Source organism: Uloborus diversus, chromosome 8, assembly GCF_026930045.1.
Source record: "Uloborus diversus isolate 005 chromosome 8, Udiv.v.3.1, whole genome shotgun sequence".
Classification (NCBI taxonomy): Eukaryota; Metazoa; Arthropoda; class Arachnida; order Araneae; family Uloboridae; genus Uloborus; species Uloborus diversus.
The window spans coordinates 151,532,565-151,559,227 of record NC_072738.1 but is presented as its reverse complement, the minus strand read 5'-3'; the positions used below and the strand labels follow the sequence as shown (position 1 = coordinate 151,559,227).

Below are 26,663 nucleotides of genomic sequence, written 5' to 3'. Positions count from 1 at the left end.
GACCCCAAGCAATTTTAAATATGTTGACGCAAACATTATCTACTAAAGGATTCCACCGTGAAGAGTTAAATTCACTTCTCACTTATATTACAAAGATTACAGAGTACTTTTTCTAGAGCACTTACCAGGGTGGCTACTTGATGTCTTAAACACATGCCACTGAAACCGAACTTAAAAAATCAAGTATGAATTTAAATTAATTGACATGCATTGAAAAGAGAAATTATAATGAGTTCCTTCATAAACTCTTTATTGTTAAAAGAATCATCAATCAATATTTTAGTTCTAAAAGATTAGTAGTTGAGTTTTATGATATTCTTAAATTTATAAACATTCCGATGAAACTTTGCTTTGGTTTCTGCAGTCCTTGTAAAATAGTTTGATATTTTCAGTAAAAAAATATTCGAACTCCAAATAAATGATTTCTAATCTAAGCAGACGAAAAAAGATTTTATTGTTGTATGTCGCAAGTTTTTGCAATTGTGCTTTCATTTCGTTTTTTACTTCCTTTTACAAAAAAGGAAGTATTGTATTCGCGAAAAAATTTCACTCAAAAATCGGCCTTAATTTCCATTTTGCTCACTCCCGAATGAATGTTGAGTTTTTTTTTTTTTTTGTTTTTTTTTTTTCAACCCGACCACACGTGGATATGTGCCTAGGAACGTACAGAACCCCGAAATATCAATTTTGAAGATCAACGAGTTAATTACAGCGAGTTTTCTCGTGACGTCTGTATGTATGAATGTATGTGCGTATGTGCGTGTGTGTGTATGTATGTCGCATTACTCAAGAACGGTATGTCCTAGAAAGTTGAAATTTGGTAGGTAGACTCCTAGTAGGGTCTAGTTGTGCACCTTCTTTTTTGGTTGCATTCGGATGTTCCTAAAGGGGTCTCTTGCCTCTTTTTGTGGGGAAATCATTGTTAATTTCGATGTAAACTCAAGTTGTGTTATAATTCATCGGAAACTTGGCGATATATCGCCAGTCGTTTGGTCGCCAAGTTTTCCCGCCAACTTAGAGACAAATTTGACGGATTTTTTTCCTTTTTTTTAAAATTTGGTTTCAATTTGGCCGTTGTTGGTTAATTACAACGAATTTTCTCGTGACGTCTGTATGTATGTGCGTTAAGTGTATGTATCTCGCATAATTCAAAAACGGTGTGTCCTAGAAAGTTGAAATTTAGTACATAGGCTCCTAGTGGGGTCTAGTTGTGCACCTTCCCTTTTGGTTGCATTCGGATGCCCCTAAGAGGGTCTTTTGCCTCTTTTTGGGGGGAAATCATTGTTAATTTCAATGTAAACTCAAGTGGTGTTAAAATTTGGCGGACACTTGGCGATATATCTCCAATCTTTTGGTCGCCGAGTTTGTCGCCAACTTGGCGACAAATTTGGCGATTTTTTTTAAAAATCTGGTTTCAATTTGGTCACTGTTGGTGATATTTAGAGAGTAAACTATTCAATCATATCAAAACTGCCAATAATGGGAACATGACATTAAATTGGAGTAAAAGGAAGTCATGTGATGCACACATCAGCTCGTTTTATCAGAATGTATGGTGCTAAAGGTCTTGATTTTGACATATTCCTCAATAATCTTAATAATTAAACACATATAATTCTTAATGTTATGATTGTGGTGTTTTAAACCTATTTCGAGTTGTTATTGCGTTCACAATACCCGCCATTCACCTGTATTTTATATTCACCTCTAATTGGCCACTGCAATTGGGTAGTTGTGGTTGTGCAAAAGCTATACTGCCAATAGACCAGAATGTTGTATGTATAATTTGATTCATCACCTAAGAAATATCAATGGAAGCTAATGCGGAAAGAACGCCGATGTTGGTAGTTGCAAAGTTGTAGCAAGAAATTGTTTTTGGATGGGGTCCTTCATTTACCCCCCTCCCCCTCCTCATCTTTCTGAAGTATTTTACGTTTTGATTTTCATAGACGATATACAGTGAAACTTGCGTATAGCAATACTTGTCTATAACAATAAACGATACTTTCCTTGGTCCCAGAAAAAATGTCACCGTGAATAACCAAACTTTCTATAACGATAACCTGTCTATAACAATACTATTTTAGGTCCCAACAGTATCGTTGTAGAAAGGTTTTACTGTACATTATAAACCAAATGTTAGTAATGGAACTGCAATTCAAAGAAAGGGGAAGGAGAATCGAAAATAAATGGGTGTTTTAACTTTTATAGTACACTAGCTGCGTTGCCCGGCTTTGCCTGGTCTACCTTGAATAAAAAACCATTGCGTCAAGTGAAGTATCTTCAATAACTAGGATTAAATGAAAGGAAAAAAAAACCACCATGCAAAATTTTCTCGCCAAACAACGACGACAGATATTAAAATACTTTTAAGAAATTAAAATAAAATGAGAAAGGTGGATTTAAAAGGTGTAACCATGGAAACACAAAATAAAATAAGTTTAAGAATTGAAAATGAGAAAAATGGAAATAAACAATGGATTCAAAAAGCGTTACCGTGGAAACGCAAAATAAAATGGTGAAAAACTTGAAAAGAGAAGAGATTTTTGAACTTCATTTAATTCGCTTATAACTTTTTTTTCTAATGCAGATATATGGTTAAACTTCCGACCTCAGGTCGAGTTAGATCTGGAGTTAAAAAAACAGCTCTTTCCAATGGAGTCAAAATTAAAACTGTTGGACAATTCCTTTACTTTTTATTGATGGATTTAATGAAGATAGTAGTGCCTAAATTTCAGCTAAGCCTAAACAAATTGGAACTAAAACCGTAAAAACTCCCACCGTAATTAAGTTAGAGCATTGGAACAAATTGCGTAGGGGGAGGAAAATTCTTCCCTTTCCAAAGATATATAATATTACTATTTGCGAGCAATTTTTCACCTCCATATTCGGGAATTTAAATGAAAATTGGGCTTAAATTGGAATAAAAAAAGAACTATTCATCGAATTGTTTTCGAGCTGGTCTGCAAACCTTCTCAGGACTTAAAGGAATAAACTGTAAAAATTTCAGCGAAATCGGCCGGGTAGTTCTTGAGTTTTGCGAGTTCAAACACACAGACGCTTTTTGGAGACTTCATTTTATACTATGTAGAGACTGGGCTTAAATTGGAATAAAAACGAACTATTCATCGAATTGTTTTCGAACTGGTCTGCAAACCTTCTCAGGACTTAAAGGAACAAACTGAAAATTTCAGCAAAATCGGCCGGGTAGTTCTCGAGTTTTGCGAGTTCAAACACACAGACACTTTTTTGAGACTTCATTTTATACTATGTAGAGATGAAAACCTGATGCTTGGTTTCAGGGAATCTTTGAACTCTTTCCCTGCATCCTCGGCTAACCAGTTGTACCGTAGCAGAAACAAGACAGAAGACCAGGTATAAGACTTACTTGTTCCTTTGATTTTCTTACTGCTTATCTATTTCTCTGAGTCTCAATCTCACTCTATGTTGTTGCAATTTTTCTGAGAAATCTCAAAACGTGGAAAAGTAGTTATTTGTAAAATTACTTTATTATTACCTGTCTTATAAATATCTAAACAAAATAATCGACATTTCTCTCTGGTCATGTATCACTCGAAAGATAATTTTTTTATTCTTAAGCTCAAAATGTTTAGGGGAGGAGAAACAGAAACAAGTTGAATAAAAATAAACGAGCTGATGTGTGCATCACATGACTTCCTTTTACTCCAATTTAATGTCATTTCCCCATTATTGGCAGTTTTAATGTGATTCAATTGTTTACTCTCTGAATATCACAACAGTGGCCACAATGAAACCAGATTTAAAATTTAAAAAAAAGAAAAAATCGCCAAATTTGTCGCCAAGTTGGCGACAAGGCGACTAAAAGGCTGGCGATTTATCGCCAAGTGTCCGCCAAAGTGTAACACCACTTGAGTTTGCATCGAAATTAACAATGATTTCCCCCAAAAAAGGGACAAAAGACCCCCTTTGGAGCATCCGAATGCAACCAAAAAGAAAAGTGCACAACTAGGCCCCACTAGGAATCTACGTACCAAATTTCAACTTTCTAGGACATACCGTTTTTGAATTATGCGAGATACATACACACATACGCACATACGGACGTCACGAGAAAATTCGTTGTAATTAACTCGGGGGTCGTCAAAATGGATATTTCGGGTGTCTGTAGGTTCCTAGGCATATATCCACGTGGGATCGGGTCGACAAAAAACTCAACATTCATTCGGGGAAGAGAAAAATGGAAATTAAGGCCGATTTTTGAGTGAAAATTTTTTCGCGAATACAATACTTACTTTTTTTGTAAAAGGAAGTAATAAAGAACTAAACATATAGTAGTTAAAAACCGAAATTATAGTATTAAGAAGTGTCATTAACAAAAACTGAAACATCGCGAAGCTTAAAATATAATTATTCATTCTGGTTTTTTAAAATATGAAAACACTTTCACAACATAAATCTTCGATCACAAAATATTCCCCCATGATATCAATAGAACGCTTCTTTTGAATCGACACAGAAAGCTATTTTCGTTTCATATTTTCTTTAAAATGAGAAAGCTTACCGAAACCATTGTATTTTTTTGCGCTATTAAAAAAGTCTCATTATTAACGTCTTCGTACTGCACATTCCCCCCCCCCCCCGCTAGATGGCAGAGTGTAGATTTTCATAGAGGATAAAGAAAGCATAATTACTTAACTACAGCGTTAGAGTTTAATGAGCTGATGTTCAGGGATACGATCGTTAAAATTTTTTAAGAAGCGCCATTTGATCCTGGTAATTAAGTGCACTTTTGTCGCGCACCTGCGTCGTTTTTCCTCGTAGAAAAACGACGTCGAAAATGCTTATTTTAATACCTGTTGAAACGTTTTAAATAAATTGGGAATAATACTCGAAAAGAGTACCTGTCATTACATGACTCTTTTTTCTAATAGGATTTAAAACGTGTGAAGAAAATGAGTTCGAATTAGTTAAATATTTTACGAACCTTCGTTTCAAATAGAATTCTACATAAGAATACTCAATATCTGATAATACTGATAATCGATAATACTGATATCGATACACCCTGTTCTAAAATATAATCTCAAGCATAAAATATAATTTACTAAGAATGGGAGGTTCAATGGACAAACGAGGGGGTACCATGCAAAAGCAAACAGGTTCACTTTAAAAAACTATCTGGAAAACACGAGAAACTATTATTTATTAAATGTTGGACTTTACATCAAGAAAAAGTTTTCAATATTGTTCAGTTTGTTCCTACTGTTAATATTTTACACCATGTTTTGGTAAAAATATGCTAATTATTTAATTGTTTAACGTTAAAAATGAGATGTGATTTCTTTTTTTTTTTGCTTGAACTAGATATTTATGTGTTGTGTTTTTCTTTTTCTTTTTTTTGCATGAACTAGGTTAAGATATGTTCTTTTCTTCATGGACAATGTGTTTTCTCCATTTATGTAGTAAAATTCCCCAAAACATTAACAAAATATTATACAGCCTGGTATTTCAATTTCAAATCCAATCTGTTGCTGCAATAGTTGCAAATATCACTTGCTAGTGATTCAAAGCCGATGTTAAACTCGAAAAATACTTTACAAACTTTTTTACTTGCAATGTTACATCAACAGAGTTGTTTTATAACTTGAAAACTTTTGCAACATTAAAATCAGATTACAAATCAATTCTCTTCGGCTTTTTGCGATTATAATGACTTTCTCGCCCTTTTAACTTTTTCAAAAACTCTCGAACATAATTTTTTCGCCTACAGATTTTCAACTTGTTCGATCATCAGCACGATTCTCCTTTTGACTTTGATTTGCAATCAACTTTTTAGCTATTTTACTAAACCTTGTTGGTTTCAATTGAATAAAGAGCATAAAAACTTTTTACTCATTGGAATTACGTTCCCGTTATTATTGAAAATGCTATAGTTAACAGTGAATCCATGTGTGCATTTTAAGAATCACATGAACAAACTACAACTTCCCATTGGCTGAAGTGAATTTCTTCTTGCCTGCTTAGGACACATATATGGATCTGTTCTTTTATGCACAGAAAGTCAATTTTTAAAGCTCTAAAAAAACAGTATATTATTACTTCCTTTTACAAAAAAGGAAGTATTTTATTCGCGAAAAAATTTTCACTCAAAAATCGGCCTTAATTTCCATTTTTCTCACCCCCGAATGAATGTTGAGGTTTTTTTTTCGACCCGATCACACGTGGATACATGCCTAGGAACGTACAGACACCCGAAATATCCATTTTGACGACCCCCGAGTTAATCACAACGAATTTTCTCGTGACGTCCGTATGTACGTATGTGTATATGCATCTCGCATAACTCAAAAACGGTATGTCCTAGAAAGTTGAAATTTGGTACGTAGACTCCTAGTGGGGTCTAGTTGTGCACCTTCCCTTTTGGTTACATTCGGATGTTCCTAAGGGGGTCTTTTGCCCCTTTTTGGGGGGAAATCATTGTTGATTTCGGTGTACAATCAAGTTGTGTTATAATTTGTCGGACACTTGGCGATATATCGCCAGTCTTTTGGTCGCCAAGTTTTGTCGCCAACTTGGCGACAAATGACAATTTTTTTCTTATTTTTCTTTTTCTTTTTTTTTTTTTTTTTAATTTGGTTTCAATTTGTCCACTGTTGGTGATATTTAGAGAGTAAACAATTGAATCACATTAAAAATGCCAATAATGGGGAAGTGACATTAAATTTGAGCAAAAGGAAGTCATGTGATGCACACATCAGCTCGTTTTTTTGAGTTGAAACCAACTACACTACCGTATAGAATGAGATTGACAAATAAAAATCAGTCGTTACCTCAATTTTGTATTGTTACAAATTCTGTAAATAGTAATTATTGTAGGAACGTAACCTGTAAATAGTTTCCCGTAATGAATATACAACCCCTTAACATATGGCTAAAGTATACAACCCCCCTATTCTTTTTATTTTCATTGATAAAATTTGATAACGGTCTACGCATTTCTCGAAGCAGAAAGAATGTTGTAGAAAATTCTTGGATGTTTATAAAAGCCGTTAGCGATGGATAAACGGAGAGTTTTCGATTCAGATTTCGAACTGTGAGTTTGTATTAGCTCTGTTTATAGCGAGGCATTTCGCTGTGTTGTTTTCGTATTTGGAAGTAAATACGTGTGTAAACGTTGAGTTTACGGTGTTGTGTGATAATTGCTTAATTGCTGATGAATAATTTAGCAGTTGTCGAAGATCTTTCTTGTACATAGTGTAAATAAATTTCCTGTGTTTTTATCAAGAACTGTGTTTTCATTTCAAGAAAGTGGAAGTCGCACCGAATCCGTTACAATTTGGCGCCCAACGTGGGGCTTCTTCTGGACTTTCTTGGAGTAAGTGTGACTTTGGACATTTTTTCATAAAGACTTTTTAAATTTGGACTTTAATTTTATGGTGATTACTCGCGCAATGGATGAACAATTAAAACAACTGCTTGATGCAATCAACTCTGTGAAGAGTGATATGGCGGCTAATCAAGAACAATTAAAAAATGATATGGCGGCTAATCAAGAACAATTAAAAAATGATATGGCGGCTAATCAAGAACAATGGAAAAGTGATTTAATGGTGCTGAAAAAGGATTTAGCTTCTAACCAAGAGGAAATTAAAAACGACCTTACTTCGGTAAAGACTGTGATGGAAAATAAATTTAATGAGATAGAGCATCGAGTTGATGCTTTTGATGAAAAATTTGAAACAGTAGAAAACCGTATCGCAACAGTTGAGAATCATGTGGATGAGAAAATTAAAGACATGGAAAGGAGATTGGCGACCGCGGAAAGCAGCTCTGTACAGTTTTGCGCTCCCACATCTGTTGCTCGACCGTCCATTAAACTGGCCACATTTGATGGGAAAAGTTCGTGGCAGGTGTACAAAACCCAATTCATGATAGTGGCGGAAGCGAACGGATGGGACTCTGCTACCAAGGCCTGCCATCTTGCAGCATCCCTGAGAGGTGACGCAGCGGACATTCTTCAGACCCTTCCGGACAGCCAGCGCCTGGATTTCGCCGCCCTCATATCTGCGTTGGAGCTTCGCTTCGGTGAGAAGTGCCAGAAAGATTTCAGCCGACTCCAGTTGAAGTCCCGTTTCCAGAAAACCGGGGAAACCCTGCAAGAGCTAGCGGCGGACGTCGAGAGATTGTCTCATCTTGCTTTTTGTGACTGTCCTGCGGATGTTCGAGACAACCTGGCACTCAACTACTACATCGACGGGGTTCGAGATCCGGAAATCCAGAAAGCTCTACGGATGGCGGATGTCAAAGACCTGAATTCTGCCGTTGTGTATGCGATGAGATACGAGGCCGCCCAAGAAGCAACCCGTGTGGATCGCCATCTAATTCGAACTCAGGAAGCTGATGAGTCTGATTCCAGGTCGTCCCACCTCGCTGAACTTGAGAGACAACTCGGTGACTTGACAAGACATTTGAGCAGCATAACAGCCCAAAAGAAACAAGAGCAGAAGTGCTGGAAATGCGGTAGTGAAGGACACCTGCGAAGGAGTTGTCCGGCTCGCCAAGCTACGCGAGGGAAGGAAATCACCACCACCAGAGCTCTGCAGATTTCCTCTTCTAGTAGTGGCAGTGATGGACTTTTCATTTACGCCAATGTAAATGGGAATCCTTGCAAACTGATTGTCGACACTGGAGCCAATGTGACAATCGTTAGGACAGATGTGGCTCGTGAATTTGGATTGAAACTGCTGTGGACATCGCCACGCGTAAGTCTCCAGACTGTGACAGGTGACAAAATCGAGATTGACGGTAAAGTGGACTTGGAAATAGTGTTTGGGAATGCCACCTACCATCATACGGCATTCGTCGCTAATATCACGGACCCCTTCATTCTCGGATTGGACTTTTTGAAGAAATATGACTTCACTCTCGACTTCAAGACTAATGAGCTGCACTCAATGAGAGAAGACATAGCCGTTTTCCCTGCAGAGAGCGATGTAAAATCCGCTCATCAAATAATAGCTCAAACAGATTTATCGATTCCCTCAAGGTCAGAATCATTAATACCTGGCTTCCTTGAAGAAAGCAATAGTTTTCGATTTGGACTCATTGAATACCCTAACCTAAGCAATAACCTAAAAGGAGTGCTGGTAGCATCTACGCTTGTGGACCTTTCTAAGGATGTAATTCCGGTGAGAGTCGCCAACGTGAGTGAAAGGCCCAGGAATATCCGAAAAGGTGATGTGTTGGCAACTTGCACTCCAGTAAACTGCATCATTAGAAGAATCAATTCCCCTGAGACTGTGTCTTCTGAGTCCTTGACATCGAAGTTAATTGGGAGTGCGCCGTTATCGAATGATCAAAGAACTGCTGCGGAACAATTGGTGGACGACTTCAAGCATCTGTTTTCATCTACATCGGAGGATGTGGGCCGGACGGATTTAACGCAGCATAGGATCTATACTGGAGAACACCCCCCTATTAAACAGCATCCAAGACGACTACCGTTTGCCAAGAAGGAAGAGGTCGAGACCCTCCTGAAGGAGATGCAGGAGAATGATGTCATCGAACCCTCATCCAGTCCTTGGGCCTCTCCCATCGTCTTGGTCCGAAAGAAAGATGGCTCCACCAGATTTTGTGTAGATTACCGACGGCTGAATGAAATCACCAAGAAAGACAGTTACCCTCTTCCACGGATAGACGACACCTTGGACACTCTTTCCGGACACAAGTGGTTTTCGACCCTGGACTTGAAGAGCGGCTACTGGCAGGTTGAGATACACCCTGATGACCGAGAGAAGACAGCGTTTACAACTGGACAAGGCTTATGGCAGTTCAAAGTGATGCCCTTCGGCCTCTGCAATGCACCAGCTACGTTCGAGCGTCTTATGGAGACAGTGTTAAGAGGACTCTCTTACGAATCCTGTCTGGTCTACTTAGACGATATCATCATCGTGGGACGCAGCTTCGAAGAACATCTGGCAAATCTTAGGAAGGTGCTGCAAAAGCTTAAGGAAGCCAATCTGAAGTTAAGTCCGTCCAAATGTAATTTGTTCCGCCGGGAAGTGAACTATCTTGGTCACATCATCTCTTCTGAGGGTGTGCAAACCGATCCAGAGAAGGTATCTGCGGTCAAGAGTTGGAGTCGTCCCGAAAACATCCATCAGCTGCGAAGTTTCCTGGGGCTCTGCACGTACTATAGGAAGTTTGTGAAGGGTTTTTCCAACATTGCACGACCTTTGCATAAGCTGACGGAGAGCAAGCAAAAGTTTGAATGGTCCAAAGAATGCGAAGATGCATTTCTACGACTGAAGGAGGCTTTAACATCAACGCCTATCCTCGCCTATCCTCAGCCTGAAAAATCCTTCATCCTGGACACTGATGCGAGCAACGAGGGCATCGGAGCTGTTTTATCCCAACAAATTGACGGAAATGAACATGTCATCGCTTACTGGAGCAAATGCTTATCAAAGTCGGAGCGGAATTACTGCGTCACCAGAAAGGAGTTACTGGCCATAGTGAAAGCTGTAGAACACTTCCATCATTACCTCTACGGCCGAAAATTTCTGCTTCGGACAGATCATGCCTCGTTAACTTGGCTTTTGAACTTCAAGAATCCAGAAGGCCAGATAGCCAGATGGATACAGCGGCTCCAGGAATATGACATGGAGATCAAGCATCGAAAAGGGTTATCTCACGGTAATGCTGACGCTTTATCAAGGAGACCCTGTCCTGAGAACTGCCACTATTGTTCCCGAATCGAGAAACAGTATGGAACGACTAGCCCTACCGCCTATCAGGTGACAGTGACTCCAACATCATCAGAACCTGATCCATGGAGTGATGACCAAGTTCGAAAAGATCAACTTGAAGACCCCGACATAAAACCAATTTTAGAGTTCATGGAAAGTGACAGTCGACGCCCTAGCTGGCAGGACGTTTCCATCTTCAATCCTGCAACAAAAAGATACTGGGCTTTATGGAACTCACTCCATTTACGGAACGGCGTGCTACACCGGAAATGGGAATCTGACGACGGCAAGACATCTAGGTGGCAGTTACTACTTCCCCGATCCAGGATTTCAGATGTTCTGAAAGAAATACATAGTAGTGCGACTGGAGGACATTTTGGTGTCTTGAAAACCCTCAATAAAGTTCGGGAGCGCTTCTTCTGGAGCAAGGCGAAGGATGACGTGGAGAAGTGGTGCCGTTCTTGTGACGCCTGTGCTGCTCGTAAAGGACCGAAGAAGAGAAGCAGAGGGAAGCTACATCTGTACAACGTTGGAGCTCCTTTCGAACGAATTGGGATCGACATCCTGGGTCCTCTACCAAGAACTGCTGATGGGAACAAATACATTCTTGTTTCCATCGACTACTTCACCAAATGGCCGGAAGCATATCCCATTCCAGATCAAGAGGCCACCACCGTAGCAGAGACTCTAGTTCAACATTGGATCTCGAGATATGGAACACCTTTGCAGATTCATTCCGATCAAGGGAGGAATTTCATCTCTGCTGTGTTTAAGGACCTATGTCAAATTTTCGGAACTGAGAAAACTAGGACAACACCACTACACCCACAATCGGACGGCATGGTGGAGAGATTTAACCGCACAATCCTGAACAATCTCTCGCTTATGGTATCCAGAAATCAACAGGATTGGGACAAGAAGCTACCTTTGTTCCTGCTGGCCTACCGAAGTGCTGTCCACGAGACTACCGGATTTGCCCCATCTCAGATGCTCTTCGGACGAGAGCTTCGGCTACCTTGTGATCTCGTCTTCGGTCGTCCTCCGGATGCGCCTGCATCGCCTGAGGAGTACATCCAGGATCTCCAGGCCCGGTTGGAAGACGTTCATAACTTCGCACGAGAGCGAATCAACATCGCGGCGGAGAAGATGAAGACCCGACACGACACAAGGTCTACTGGACATGAATTCAACGAAGGCGACAAGGTTTGGTTATGGAATCCCATCCGACGGAAAGGTCTTTCACCCAAATTGCAGTCGCATTGGGATGGACCCTACAAAGTCGTTAACCGACTAAATGACGTCGTAGTGAGGATCCAAAAATCACCTAATGCAAAACCTAGGGTTGTACATTATGATCGGTTAGCCCCATACTATGGCCATAGTTCATGAGTATTACGTAAACAACCATGGTTGATAACATAAAAGTTGTAGATAATTAATTTTTGCTTTTAATGTTTAGTAATATTTCTTGTTATTATTGTGTTTCCTGTATCTGTTAGTTATTAATTAATGTGTATATTTGTAAACTTGTGATAGAAGTTTGGCACCCTTTCAGGGGATTGTACTGCCCGGGACGTGCAGTCCTTAGGAAGGGGGCAATGTTACAAATTCTGTAAATAGTAATTATTGTAGGAACGTAACCTGTAAATAGTTTCCCGTAATGAATATACAACCCCTTAACATATGGCTAAAGTATACAACCCCCTATTCTTTTTATTTTCATTGATAAAATTTGATAACGGTCTACGCATTTTTCGAAGCAGAAAGAATGTTGTAGAAAATTCTTGGATGTTTATAAAAGCCGTTAGCGATGGATAAACGGAGAGTTTTCGATTCAGATTTCGAACTGTGAGTTTGTATTAGCTCTGTTTATAGCGAGGCATTTCGCTGTGTTGTTTTCGTATTTGGAAGTAAATACGTGTGTAAACGTTGAGTTTACGGTGTTGTGTGATAATTGCTTAATTGCTGATGAATAATTTAGCAGTTGTCGAAGATCTTTCTTGTACATAGTGTAAATAAATTTCCTGTGTTTTTATCAAGAACTGTGTTTTCATTTCAAGAAAGTGGAAGTCGCACCGAATCCGTTACAGTATTTTTGTGACATGTTTGCTTTTGCATGGCGCCTCCTCAATCAGTTTTGGCAATTTTCAGTAAGAAAATGAATTCCCACGACTATTATCAACTATTGAAGGACAATTTGATTCCAATGCAGGATTTGCTGGAACCACCAAACGGTGCATTTCAGCGGACAAAGCGTCTGCTCATGAGTCTAACGCAAGAAATATGTCGTTCAATATGAATAATATCAATGTCAGGATCTGTTTATCGTTTATTCCTGACTTGAATCCAATGAAAAACGTGTGAGAACATCTATCTTACACTGGCATCAAAAAGTTAAGGTTCAACCGGTTTTCTGCGTCTAACTTGCAAATGAATAAATGTAGAAACAAAAAATTTGGAGGATATGCTCATTAAATAGTTTTTTGTTGAATGCGTCATAGAAATTTGTATAACTGTATTGCAAAAACGATTTATAACAAAAAAAAAAAAAGGAATCTTTGCGGAAAAGTCTATTCTCGGAGAAAACAGCACATCACTGTGTTATGTAGTAAAATGCCATAGAAGCAATAGAAACGAGTTTATGTGTGCATCACATGACTTCCTTTTACTCCAATTTAATGTCATTTCCCCATTATTGGCAATTTTAATGCGATTCAATTGTTTACTCTCTAAATATCACCAACAGTGGCCAAATTGAAACCAAATTTTTAAAAAAAGAAAAAAAAATTGCCAAATTTGTCGCTAAGTTGGCGGCAAAACTTGGCGACCAAACGACTGGCGATATATCGTCAAGTTTCCGACAAATTATAGCACAGCTTGAGTTTACATCGAAATTAACAATGATTCCCCCCCCCCCCAAAAGGAGCAAACGACCCCTTTAGGAACATCCGAATGCAACCAAAAGAGAAGGTGCACAACTAGACCCCACTAGGAGTGTACTTACCAAATTTCAACAACATACCGCTTTTGAATTATGCGAGATACATACACACACATACATACGTACATACGGACGTCGCGAGAAAATTCGTTGTAATTAACTCGGGGGTCGTCAAAATGGATATTTCTGGTGTCTGTTCGTTCTTAGGCATATATCCACGTGTGTTTAGGTCGAAAAAAAACTTAACATTCATTCGGGGGTGAGAAAAATGGAAATTAAGGCCGATTTTTGAGTGAAAATTTTTTCACGAATACAATACTTCCTTTTTTGTAAAAGGAAGTAAAAAGGGTTCTAATAAGGAATGTGTCCCCCTTAACTTGAATGCCTTGGCGGCATCGATTTTCCATGCTGTTTTTTTAAGTTGTCGGATACCGGAATAGGAAGCGAAGACCAGACAGAGAGTAAGCCTTGGTCTAGGCTCATGTAACGACCTTGAAGGAGGACTTAAAGCAACAACCTTTCTGCCAAGATAGTCCCAAAGACGTTCTATCGGACTCAAGTTTGGAGATCGAGTTGACAATTCCATTCGTTCCAAACCGTGATCCTCAAGATAGATTACACAAGAGGTCGTGCATTATCATCCATCAGAATGAAGTCATCACCAATGGCACCAGCATATGGACGGACATATAGATCAAGAATCTCATCCCGATATCTCAGACCAGTCAGAGTTCATCCATGGAACACATGTAGGACAGTGTGACCACAGAGCGAGATCCCTGCCCAAACCATGATTCCACCACCTCTATAACTGTGCCTTTCAACAGTGCTGCACTGCTGATATCTAGTGTGCTGTTCCCTCCAGATCAGTAGGCGCCTTGCAGGAGAGGATTTATAGTCTATTCAAGGGGGTGGCGGTTGAAATTTGAAAACCGTAAAAGCCATTCCCCCCCCCCAAACCAGTCATATAGGCGGGCAGGGAGTCAATCCCCCCCCCCCTCATCATGTCTTTTAAATACTAATCAGCTCCTATCGCCCCTCACAAACTTCTCGCTCCCTTGAAATGTCAAACCTCCTTTTTTGGGGCTATCAACCCCAGGGTTGGAAACCACTGTTCTAAGTGTCATAGCGATGTATTATCATACCAGTATAGCGTAGTCCATTGAAAAAAAAATGTTGGAAGATACATATAGAAGTACAAAAATTATTATTAAAGTTCAAAAAAGGAGGGAGAAGTGAGCTTAGATTCAAACAAAAAAGTGGGTAACGCTGTCCATCCTCGACTACACTAGCTGTCTAAACTTAATTTGAAGCAAATTTGTGGAATGTACTTGATTGAAATTAGTAGCGATTATTAGTAAATCCTTCAATTCTATATTATTGATTTTAGAAAATGACGGTCATAGAGGGGGCGGTCGCTCCCACCGCCCCCTAGTAAATCCACCACTGGCACCTTGAATCACTCACTCTCCAATGTAAATCTGGACTCGTCTGGAAACAGCACAGAAGCTTCGAAAAACATGTTGTACCCGAAATTTTTAAGGCCAGTGCATATGAAAATGAGAGTCAATATTTTTCGACCCAGGACCTTAATGCAGCGATAGAGCAAGCATGGTACGAACCACTATGAACTCTCCTTCATCACCCATAAGAAAGTCTTCCGCTGCGTTTGTCTGTCTGTTCGCGATAAGCGAAAAAGCTACTGCACAGATTTCCATGCGATTTTCCCTAATAGATTCGAGTGATTCCATGAGGAAGTTTTATTGATCGGTTGGGGAAAATTGGTTGGTAGTTCTTTTTTTATTCCATTTTAAGACCCAATTTTCATATAAATTACCTAATACGGTGGTGAAAAAATACTTGCACATATTAACATTATGTGTCCATCGAAAGAGCTGATTTTTCTGCTGAAGGTGGCATTTGTTCGAAATTTCTCAGTTAAATAAAAAATGAGTTATAAGCTTTTTAATTCGATGTTCGAAGGCTTTCCTCAACTCAATTCAGTACTTAGCGTATCAACTCAAAGTCGATTCGCAACTCCAATAAACTATAGGGGGCGCTGCAGCCACTGTTTAATGGCGGATGAAAAGGTAAAACAAACACACACCGTAACTTATAACTTACTTTGACGCTTAGTGAATGACAGTAATTTTTCAACGTGTTTGTGGGAAGACTTCTTTTTTATTCTTCTGGAATTACATTACACCATAAACTGTCTGAAGCCTGTAATTTATCCCAAAGAATACTCGTGGAATGGAATGTTTTACCCTTTTCTGTAGTATTATTAATCACCGCGAGGTAGCGTATTCGAGCTCTGGAGTTGCGAATAGCTAGAACTGCGTTGCTTTCATTAGACTGTTCAAGGCTTTTCTCGAGTCAAATTTTAAAGTAACGTTTTTCCTACTTCATGGCTTTTAACATATTTTCTGTTTAAAACGTATAATTGCTTGGTCTTATTTTGTGCAACAAGCAAGCATTACTCTGTGCAATAAATATTATTCAAATAGTAAAGGTAACGTAGTCGCTTGACGAGATTGGTAAATAGTTAACGGATTTGGCTAATTACTTTCCATTTAATGGAACTATAATGCAATTTTTGACACTTTAATTCAGCTCGCCAAACGATAATGGTCACAACAGCTTTCACGCAAACAGTCAGAAACTAACCATTGCACTGCTCTAGTTCTATTGTTACTCTATGGTTGCTGCAGAGCTCCAGCAATTGTTACCGGACCCTATACCAGATCATGCCGCGGGATCCTCCTAGTTTTGTCAATACGCATAGAAAAATAAGTTTTAATCTTTCTCTCGTCTTTCTGGGATCCCTATTACTGTGGCGTCCCATAGCACTCCAATCGGGGCTAAAATAAAGATTATCAGTTATTCATATCCGTAGTTTCATATAATGTATCCCGAAATCGCTGCGAAAATATTCTAATTGCATTCATTAATTTGTTGGGACTCTAGCGCAGCCGAAATATAAACAAGCAACACGAAATCTCAAAACAGAAAGCCCAAAAAGCGAAGTCCGTGAGCAAGCGCAGTTGAAATGGCAAATTTTTGATAACCGGGATTTAACGTCTAGTCCGCTTCAGATATTAAGCAAAAAAAATCTTAATTACCAACCAAAGTGAGAACCGTAAAATTACCTCAGTGAAATTCTTTAAAATAGGGTGAATATGTAGCGCTTATGCATATTTTAAATGTCCGATCTTTAATCTCAACGACGAATCGAAATGCGTTCGTTTAAAACAACGTTACATTTCTCATCGAGGGATAATACATCATATGGAATCAAGTTGAGGAATGCTTTCGGGGATGTTCCAAAAGAGCAATTTCTCTTCCAGGCCACAGCTGCACTCAATCTGATTTGACAAGATTATTAGATTTCAGGTCAGACGATGATAAAAGAATCAAAAAGCGCTTGGACGTATTTCGTTCCATTTAGAATTGATGCATACAATGGCACATCCTAAAATTATTTAACCTTTAAAGATTTTAAGTTTTAATTCGTCGCCTTTAAATAAATATATTTGCTGCATTATCAAACCAAAGTTATATATTTTAAAGTAGTTTTGTAAGGTGTTATATCCATTAAAAATTACAATATTTTTTATTATCACGTTGTGCTCAACACACACCAGGGGTCTCGAACTTTTTTTACACAAGAGCCACATTCTTAATTCTATGGAATTTGGATAGCCAGCAGTTCAACAATATTTCAGTTTAAATGGTATACATCCACGATTTTGTTTTCACAGCGCTCAGTGGTGGATTTTGAGGTTTCTTGGGCTTACTTTTCTTTAAAAATGCTTAAAAGAAAATATATTATCAAATTTAATAAAAGTTTTTTTTTTTTGAGCAATCACATTGCTTATTGTTTGCACTTGACTGTTTTGAATTCCTATGATTTCATTCCCCCCCCCTCCCCCTGCAGCACCACCGTCGACCGGCCTCACGCTGCTGCTCCTCCAGCGGAAACCGTCTCCAAGTTGTGTCAGTACCCTACACACACGCACACATACAAACACCTACACACTCATACACCTACACACAGAGATACACACACTCATGCCTGCACACAGTTACAAGCACACACGCCTACATACACACACACACTTGTGATTGCGATAAACATAATTTGACTTCCAGATGTAAAAATTCAAACTAATTTTTAATTTTTTTTTTTTTTTTTTTTTCAGTTTATAAGGTTCTATCAGGTCGGACAAAATCTGCTCGAGGGCTAGAGGTGACTCGCTGGCCGTAGATTGGAGAGAAAACAAAAGCAAGCAAGATATAAATCCTCATTCGATAAACCTATTCGTGAAAGATATATCCACACCTCAGAGCTAGACTAATGTAAGTCACATAATCGTTACATTACAGGAGAAAGGTAAAGCCTTTGCATGCTGTATACAAAGGATGAGACTTTTTACGCGTCTCTCAACACTGGTAAGTGTACAAATAATACCACTTTTCACTCGCTGTCAATAGCATCTTTTGTGGGAAAATACAGCGGTTAACAAGTGTTTAAAACTAGATGCGTGAGCATATAGTGCGGTTTTTCAAATTGTTCGAGGCTTCGTAGTGTGTTTTTGCGTATCATGGCATAACATTCGCTTTTTATTTTTGAATAGCAATGAAAAATATAAATAATCTGTCTTTTTACTTCAACAACTTGTCATTCCTCTGAAAGAGCGATAAGTTCCAATCTCATCTTCTGTACGGTCCCTTAAAACTTTGAAGTGGAACTTGAGTTTTGGTCGCACAACTGTCAAATTTTTTGTTTCAGTAATAGTTTTCAATGGAGATTATTTCTCTAACTATTAGTTACGGGACCTAGGGCCCGTACAAAAGTGAAATTTTGTACTTTTTGACTGATTTTTATTTTTGCTTCAAACTTTCAATACCTTAACTCTGCATCTGATTTTGAATATGTTTGCAATTAAAAGTAGTGGCGTATCCATGGGGGGTAGGGGGTTAGAACCCCCCATGAGCTCCAAAAAATTATTATATATATATATATATATATATATATATATATATATATATATATATATATATATATATATATATATATATATATATATAGTGAAGCACCGTTTATATGTTTCTCTTTTGTACGTTTTCAAATCGGTCCCTGCATAGTCTAATACTCAGTAACCTATACCAATTATGTTTTTTCATACAGTCCCTTCAGAAACGTATAAACGGTGCTTCAATGTATATATATATATATATATATATATATATATATATATATATATATATATATATATATATATATATATATATATATGTGTGTGTGTGTGTGTGTGTGTGTGTGTATAAACTTGAGGGCATAGCTTTACTTTAAATTTCAGAAAAATTAACCGCCCCCCCCCCCCCAAGGATTTTTCCTCGCTACGCCACTGATTAAAAGTATACATCTTGGAATAACGGTTGCGAAAATAAAGGTATTGCAGATTAAGAAGGAACACCCTGTACACCTGTACCTTTAAGCAACAACAAGTGTCAGATTTTGACAACATTTAATTTATGATAGAAATCTGTCCACGAAACAGTAAATTTTCAGTGCAACAGCAACCAAGTAATGCAGCACCCTAGTATTGAATTATAGTAATCACCATTTACCTAAATCCAATAATCTTTGTTTCTCAACAATCGGTATTTTTACTTAGAGCTAAAACAAACCATGTCACTGGTAATTCAATAATAATTTCAATAATTTATGAATGTTCCTGATGCAGCCTGAGACGATTATCTCTTGCAGTGTCCATAATTTCTCTTGGGCGTGAAAGTTGGATAGATCAAGTAAAAACTGGGAAACTTTAGCAAGGTTTTTTCGCAAAACTAATAATTTGACATCGGTTGTTGATGCTCCAAAGCACCTATACAAAAAACATTTTCAAGCGGCTCTATTTAAACCGAGACCTCCCATTCATTCGAGCAATTCTCTTAAATGTCGAACTTCTTTCCCTGTCGTTTTCGACCAGTCAAGTGGACGAAATCGCATCCGATTCTTCAAACTGATACTGAATTCGTCACGTGACCGAGTCGAAATAATAGTGAAGTTGATCCGAGGCTTACGAGAAACGAGCTGAATGACCTCGATATAAACATTGAATATACAATCACATAATTTCATTATTGGTACAAATTATTTGTTGTTTTTACTGCAAGCATCAAATAGAGAAAGCATACGCTTGCTTCTCCTAGCCTCCAACATGAAACACATTTTTGTTTGATTGACACTAGAAAATTCGCCACGCTGCCGAATCCCGACAAAGTTAAAATGTTGTTCATCTCTTTTCTGAAGTGCAATGTTTTGCAAAACTCAAGCGAACATAACTTAACCAATAAAAACCAATAATCATCAATGAACTAGCCTGCGTGCCCGGTGTTGCACGGGCTACTTAAAAAATGAAAGAGATGTCCAACTGATGTTTTTGTATTACTCTGACATCAGTTTCTAAAGCGCCTAGAAGTAAATAAATACGCGTAATGCAAGGTTTGTAAAACACCAGTAGAGCATATTTTTGTCAAAATTCTCTTTAACGTTAATCATAGTTATCAATGATACAAGTTATGAGTATTTTCAATTAGCACAAAAGATGAAAATATATGCATTATCAACTATAATCTCTGGTCACTTTAAACTGAATTAAATCTGATAGACTATATCTGAAATATTTATGTACCATTACGATCATCTTTTTACATAAAATGACATATACATTTTGATTGATTATGTGAAACTAAAGCACCAAGACTAAATAAATACCAATAAGCATTAATTAAATACCAAGTCATCAGATTCCAAGATAGCTTTAGTTAAAATCCTTAAAAACAATTTTTTTGTTCAACTCTGTTTCACTTAAAGAAATCCAAACAATCTTAATTTAACATGTTCTTTTAACGATACAAACTGTATTTCAAAAATAGAAACAGGAAAGAAAAAGAAAGTTATTGCAATTCGAAAACTCACCCATGTGACGGAAAAAAGTCCAACAAAATAAAAATAATTAGTCGCACATCCTAAATGTACCCAAATATGAGGCCGGTGAATGATAAACTTACACTACAATCAATAAACATAGCTAAAGAAACAACTTTTATATGAGGAAAAGAGTTAAGAACGTTGAATGTAAAAAATAAAAAAAGGACAGACGATAAAATTAAGGCTATATCCGAATAGAGCAACCAATTTTAAACTAATTTGAAATGAAATTCTGGATGGAAACGTTGTTTTAAGATTTGGACAGCAGCCAAAAAATCTCTTTTAAAACAATTATTAGAATTTTATTTGCTCATACGCAAAATGGCAACAGGAAAGAAATAAAAATTCCTGAATAACGTTATGTTAATTAACGTTTTAATTAATATCTCCGCTAATTAAAGTCGTACAGTTACGAGATTGGTTCTATTGTTTTCTTTGGAAAATTTCGAATTGATCGGTATCTCGTTCGACTCTCGATTCGCAGCGGTTCTCGAGGAGATCGATCTTCAGACAGACAGACAGACGGACGCGAACAGATTTTAATATTATAGTGGATAATCGCGTCAATGGAAACACTGAAACCTGTCACGTGACAATGAAGAAAATGACTGACGGAGCTTTTCTCGTGATTCCAAAAAAGCAAAGCAAATGCTATTTGCACTTTAATCCCGAAACTTCAATCTTTGGCTTTTGATTGTTTTCATATTCCACTATTAAGAACAGTACGTATCATAATACGATGTATCAACTATCAAAAACGTTTTCTCGTATTTAAACTAGCTGATGTGTGCCTCACATGACTTCCTTCTTCTCCAATTTAATGTCATTTTCCCATTATTGGCAGTTTTAATGCGATTCAATAGTTTTCTCTCTAAATATCACCAACAGTGGCCAGAAACCAGATTAAAAAAATAAAAAAAAATATCGCCAAATTTTTCACCAAGTTAACGACCAAGAGACTGGCGATATATTACCAAGTGTCCGCCAAATTGTAACACCACTTGAGTTTACATTGAAATTAACAATGATTTCCCCCCAAAAAGGGGCAAAAGACCCCTTAGAAACACCCGAATGCAACCAAAAGGGAAGGTGCACAACTAGACCCCACTAGGAGTCTAAGTATCAAATTTCAATGTTCTAGGACATTCCGTTCTTGAGCTATGCGACATACATACGCACATATATACATACGTACATACAGACGTCACGAGAGAACTCATTGTAACTAACTCGAGGATCGTCAAAATGGATATTTCGCGTGTCTATACGTTCTCAGGCACTTATCCACGGGTGGTCGAGTCGAAAAAAAAACTTAACATTCATTCGGGGGTGAGCAAAATGGAAATGAAGGTCGATGTTTGAGTGAAAAACTTTTCACGAATACAATGTAAAAGGAAGTAAAAATATTGATTTGTACATCCACACACACAAAACATTATTTTTCCAAGTAACTTTGTTTTTAGAATGTTGAAACTTCGTATCATGATACATTTTCGTTCCTTATATTTATTTGAATATACTAGTACATCAGTCAAAAGCCAAAGTTTAAAATTTCAAGAATAAAGTGCAAATATATGCTCATCCTTGCAAATAAATTGGGTATACGATGACTTTATAAACAAACATATTTATATTCTGGTTATTTTTTGACGCATTTCGATTGTTCATTTTACATTCATATTTTACCATTTACCTTCATACGTTACACTTTGTCATGGGAAATTCAAGATTATTCTCTGGAAATATGACACGGCCCACACGAGTCAAGAATTGCTGAAGATTACTCTATGATCTAATCCAAGTGAAAAGCGTCAAAAAGAAGGTGTTTTGTTAATCCATTTCACCAGTTCAACTAATTATAAAAGCCTCATTAGCTACTCTTGAAGCACAGTTTTTCGCATTTTCTTTCGAATAATTTGCAGACGTGGGTTGCGATATTTTGGTTGCTATGAAAATACCGCGCTCAAGTTTTCTATTTAACCTTTTGGGGGGGGGTGGACCGAAATTTTTTAAAGAATGTTCATCTTTTCTTTTTAGATAGCAACTCTAACCAGCCAGTTACAGAATTGCATGCCACTCCATTTGTTTGTTTTTCTTTTTACCACGTTTTTAATTTATCCTGTGTGTTAGTTCCCCCCCCCCCCTTTTTTAAATTTTCAAATTTAAAAGAATGTGTAAAGTATATGGTAATTATTTGATGAGCTCAAGAATATCGCAACTGCTACTGCCTAAATATCGAGAGAAAAATACTAGTGCAGAACCTTTTATCCGGGAACCAAAAAACCGGCAACCTTTTGCCGATTTTTAAAAAATGCTCATTTTCGGCAATTTTTGAAAACCTAGCATTTTTTTGAAGTACCTAAAAGTATATAAGCGGTTTCTTAATAAATAGCATATTACTCATCTATAATTCGGGAAAATGTTTACAAAAACGAACAATAGAAGGTTATCCTTAACGCGGGGCAACATTTCCGAAATATTTTCTTGAATTAAAAAGTACACTCGTAAGTCTAAAATTTTTGTGTTTTATTCCAACTGAATACTAAAGAAATGAATATTGTCACATTCTAATGCAATATTTTACTGAATAGTCTAATTAAAGCCGTTTGGAGCGTAAGAGACGTCGGAAAAGCGCGGGAAACACCGAAAACCAGATTTGCGATTTTTTTTGGATAGTTGATAGGGGGAATCTCTAGAAATCGTTAAACGCAAGACTCATAAATCAAATTTCTATTAGTATGAACTTAATGCAAAAGCAATAGTTATCAATAACTACCGTAACCGCAAACACCAAACCTTTACAAGAATTTTAAAAAAAAGCGCGTTCAAGAAAAATTCTTTCATACACTGTAGTAGAAAAATCGCACATTTATGTTCAAAAACTTGTTGCTTGCCCTTCCCTTCATTTTCTTTTGTTTTAAAACATGGAAAAGTGGGTTTTTTCCCCCTTTTCAAAATGAATGTGCGGGTCTCAGGTCTTATGGATAACTTTCAATAAAAAGCATTTCTGAACTGTTTTCTTCTTATTTTAATATCTGTTCCTTTTTATTAGAGAAATTTAAGTTTCATAAACGAACGGCCAATAGCCCTTTTAGCGATCCAGAAAACCGGGAAATTCAGTTATTTGTGGCAGCGATGGTCCCGAACTTCCCGGATAATAGGGAAGTTTTCGATTTTTTAATTTTATTTTTATATGATAGAGTAACATGTATGAACATCATAGGTGAAAAAATTTTTGCGATACGATAAGTAGTTTTTTTTAAATTAATTTTTAAAGTTCAAGCCCTTGTGACGTCAAATGGCATAGGAAGTGACATCATGCGCTCTTCCGATAGGAGAGAAACGCTAACGAACCGGTTTCCATGTCATGGGAGAAACTGAAGAACGTGCATTCGACTTCGAAGACGAAACGTAAAAGGCTAATCTCCTCGCACTAAACTCCTCGCGTTTCTGGAACATTAAACCTCTCATCCTCTCGGAAATATTCAAATATCATCATTGATATTATTTGAGGAAGATTATTTAGATTGTGCTTTAACGAATCCGGCCTCCCTAGTGTGTTCAAAAGGATTATTGAATTTCTAAAAAATAAAAATATCAGCGCGCTCAAAATGTCCCGAGCGAAAACAAGGGATCTTCGGCGGAAGGCTGCCCATTCGCGTCCTGTGACGTAGGCTCGTGACGTTTCAGAAGAGCGCACTTTTGCGCGTGGATTTTTAAAAATTCATTAAAAACCAACCACGGTGTTTTAAAATTCGGCGATGGTGAATTTTTTTATTTTTGAGGGTCAATTAACAATATCCAATAGCCAAAATATGAACATTTAATAGGTTGCAACTTCCCTAAGAACCAACACGCTAAGGATGCAAGCAGAGAAGATTGGCAAAATTTAAAATTACCATCAGTGATACTTTATACAGACAAATGCAGAGAAAGCATACCAGAAGAAAATCATAACGAGAAGCCTAGTTCAAAAATGCATCCATTTGATGCTGTTTTCTTTTTTTTTTTTTTTTTTTTCTGGAAGAATATTTTCTGTATAACCATCAAAGTTATGTGATTCGAACAAAATATCTTTTAAAGAGTTTTCTTGGTGACTTACTTGCTAGCTAAGATTTTCTGCCGCAACTGCATTGATTATAAAACCCTTCTTCCGTTGTTTATTGGATACCTAGCACATCAAATACAAAAGTGACGACCAGCAACAGGCTCTGGGCCCAGCTAGACTGGTCCTAGTCAATTTACAATCCCCAGTGAAGATCAATGGCCCTCTTAAAACTATCTACTCCCTTGCTCATTACAACCTCTTCCGGTAAGCTGTTCCAAGGTTCCACTGCCCTGCTATGATAATAATTTTTCCTAACATTCATGTTAGCCTGAGATTTAAATAGCTTAAAACAATGACCCCTTGTCCTATTTTCAGTGCTAAACTTCAGCCCCGTAACATCTTTCATTTTAATAAATTAAAATAAATCAATATTGTGTACACATAACTTGTCAAGTGCAAACAGCTCTTTCAAGATTCAAAGAGTCTCCTCATCAGACGAAAAAAAAAAGTACTTAGTAGGTAGTTGCTGGGAAAAAAATAAGCCAGGAAAACAAATGAGTAGTTTGAAACTGGAAGAAATTTAGTTTTTAATGTACAACTTGTGAACCACGAGCGATCCTGTGATACAATCTGGTTATGGTACAATAATTTTATGTATTTTTAATTTTTTTGATCAGCATTGACATATAAACTAATTCAAGAGAACAAAAATGAAGTACAATGTCATAAGGAATTGTTTCGCTTACCTTGAATGCCACATCGTATGGTTCCAAGCTGAGGGAAGGCTTCAGGCAAAGTCCGTTCTTTTCCGGAATTTTTCTCGTCGGCGGAACTCCGGCCGAGGGTGCAGTTTTCGGTTTTGTCGTCTGCTTGACGGGCTCTTCCTTGTCAGATTCGTCGGAGGAATCACTATAATCCCGGGACAATCGCCTGTGCACGATCTTATGCCCGTCAGCCATTTAAATCGCTAATTATTCGAAAAAAACACCGATGTCGTCTGCAGGAATGGAAGGAATAAAAACGAAGTGAAGCCAAGCAGCGTGCCCCGAGGTGACAGGTGTGTGCACAGCGGTGCTTCGCTCGTTCGCGAGTGTACGCGCGCACGTGCAACTTTACTTTTACGCGATCTGCAGCCAACTGTTGCGTTTTGTTTGGGCCCGACGTGGAGGAGCGGCGGAGATGTGGTGGCGCCATCTGCCGCGGAGAGGGGGAAAGTCGCCAACTGTTGCGCACGGAGGAGGAAAGATACCTGTTGCAGGCCCGTCATTTCGAATTTCCCCAGTAGGGGGAGGACAGAGGATATGTACTCAATGCAAATAGAATTTAAAAACAACAAAAAAGAAACCCAATCATGTATATGTCAATTTCTTAATGCAAGGGGGAGGGGAGGGGGGCTATTACACCCTCCTGACACCGCAAATGACGGGCCTGACGCGTGGATTAAGATTTTATTTAATTTTATTTAATTGCTTCGACCTAACACGTAAGATTAAAAAAAAAATAAATGAACGATTTGAAAATTTATAACGCGTGGAAGCAAGTTGTTAATGGGAAAAGCAGTATAAGGAGAAAATCAATAAAGTGGATGGAAACAAGATGTTAATGGAAAAAGCAAAACTAGGAGAAAATTAGGTGAAAACAAATTAATTAATGGGCATGTTTTATGTTGAAATCCATTTCGACTATGATTTTAGTTTAACCGAAAAGTATGTGAAATGATTTTTACTCAAGTTGATTGCTACTCATTGACTTTTGATATCAAGGTTTTCTTTTATTTTATGTGTACTAACAGTAATTCCCGAGAGTCATTAAAACTACTCTAGGAAGTCATAGAAGTTGACGCGCTATTAGAAAAGAAAGCTTGTAAAAGGAATGTACCGTAAAAATTGATTTTGTTTATTCTCAAATGATCGCTTCTCGTATAATTGCATTTAGTTTGTTTTC

The 26,663-nt window shown here is 37.7% G+C and overlaps 1 protein-coding gene across 2 annotated transcripts in view; it reads right to left on the bottom strand.

Annotated features, from left to right (window-relative positions):
• The window catches only part of LOC129228033 (ras-related protein Rab-37-like), a 451,604-nt gene extending 425,909 nt beyond the window's left edge, over nucleotides 1–25,695 (bottom strand). For both annotated transcript variants that reach the window (XM_054862662.1, XM_054862661.1), the window contains exon 1: nucleotides 25,466–25,695. In XM_054862662.1, the coding sequence (XP_054718637.1) occupies nucleotides 25,466–25,678 (213 nt within the window). In that variant the 5' untranslated portion in view covers nucleotides 25,679–25,695. The remainder of the gene's footprint in view (nucleotides 1–25,465) is intronic.
• Between the last annotated feature and the right edge of the window lie 968 nt (nucleotides 25,696–26,663).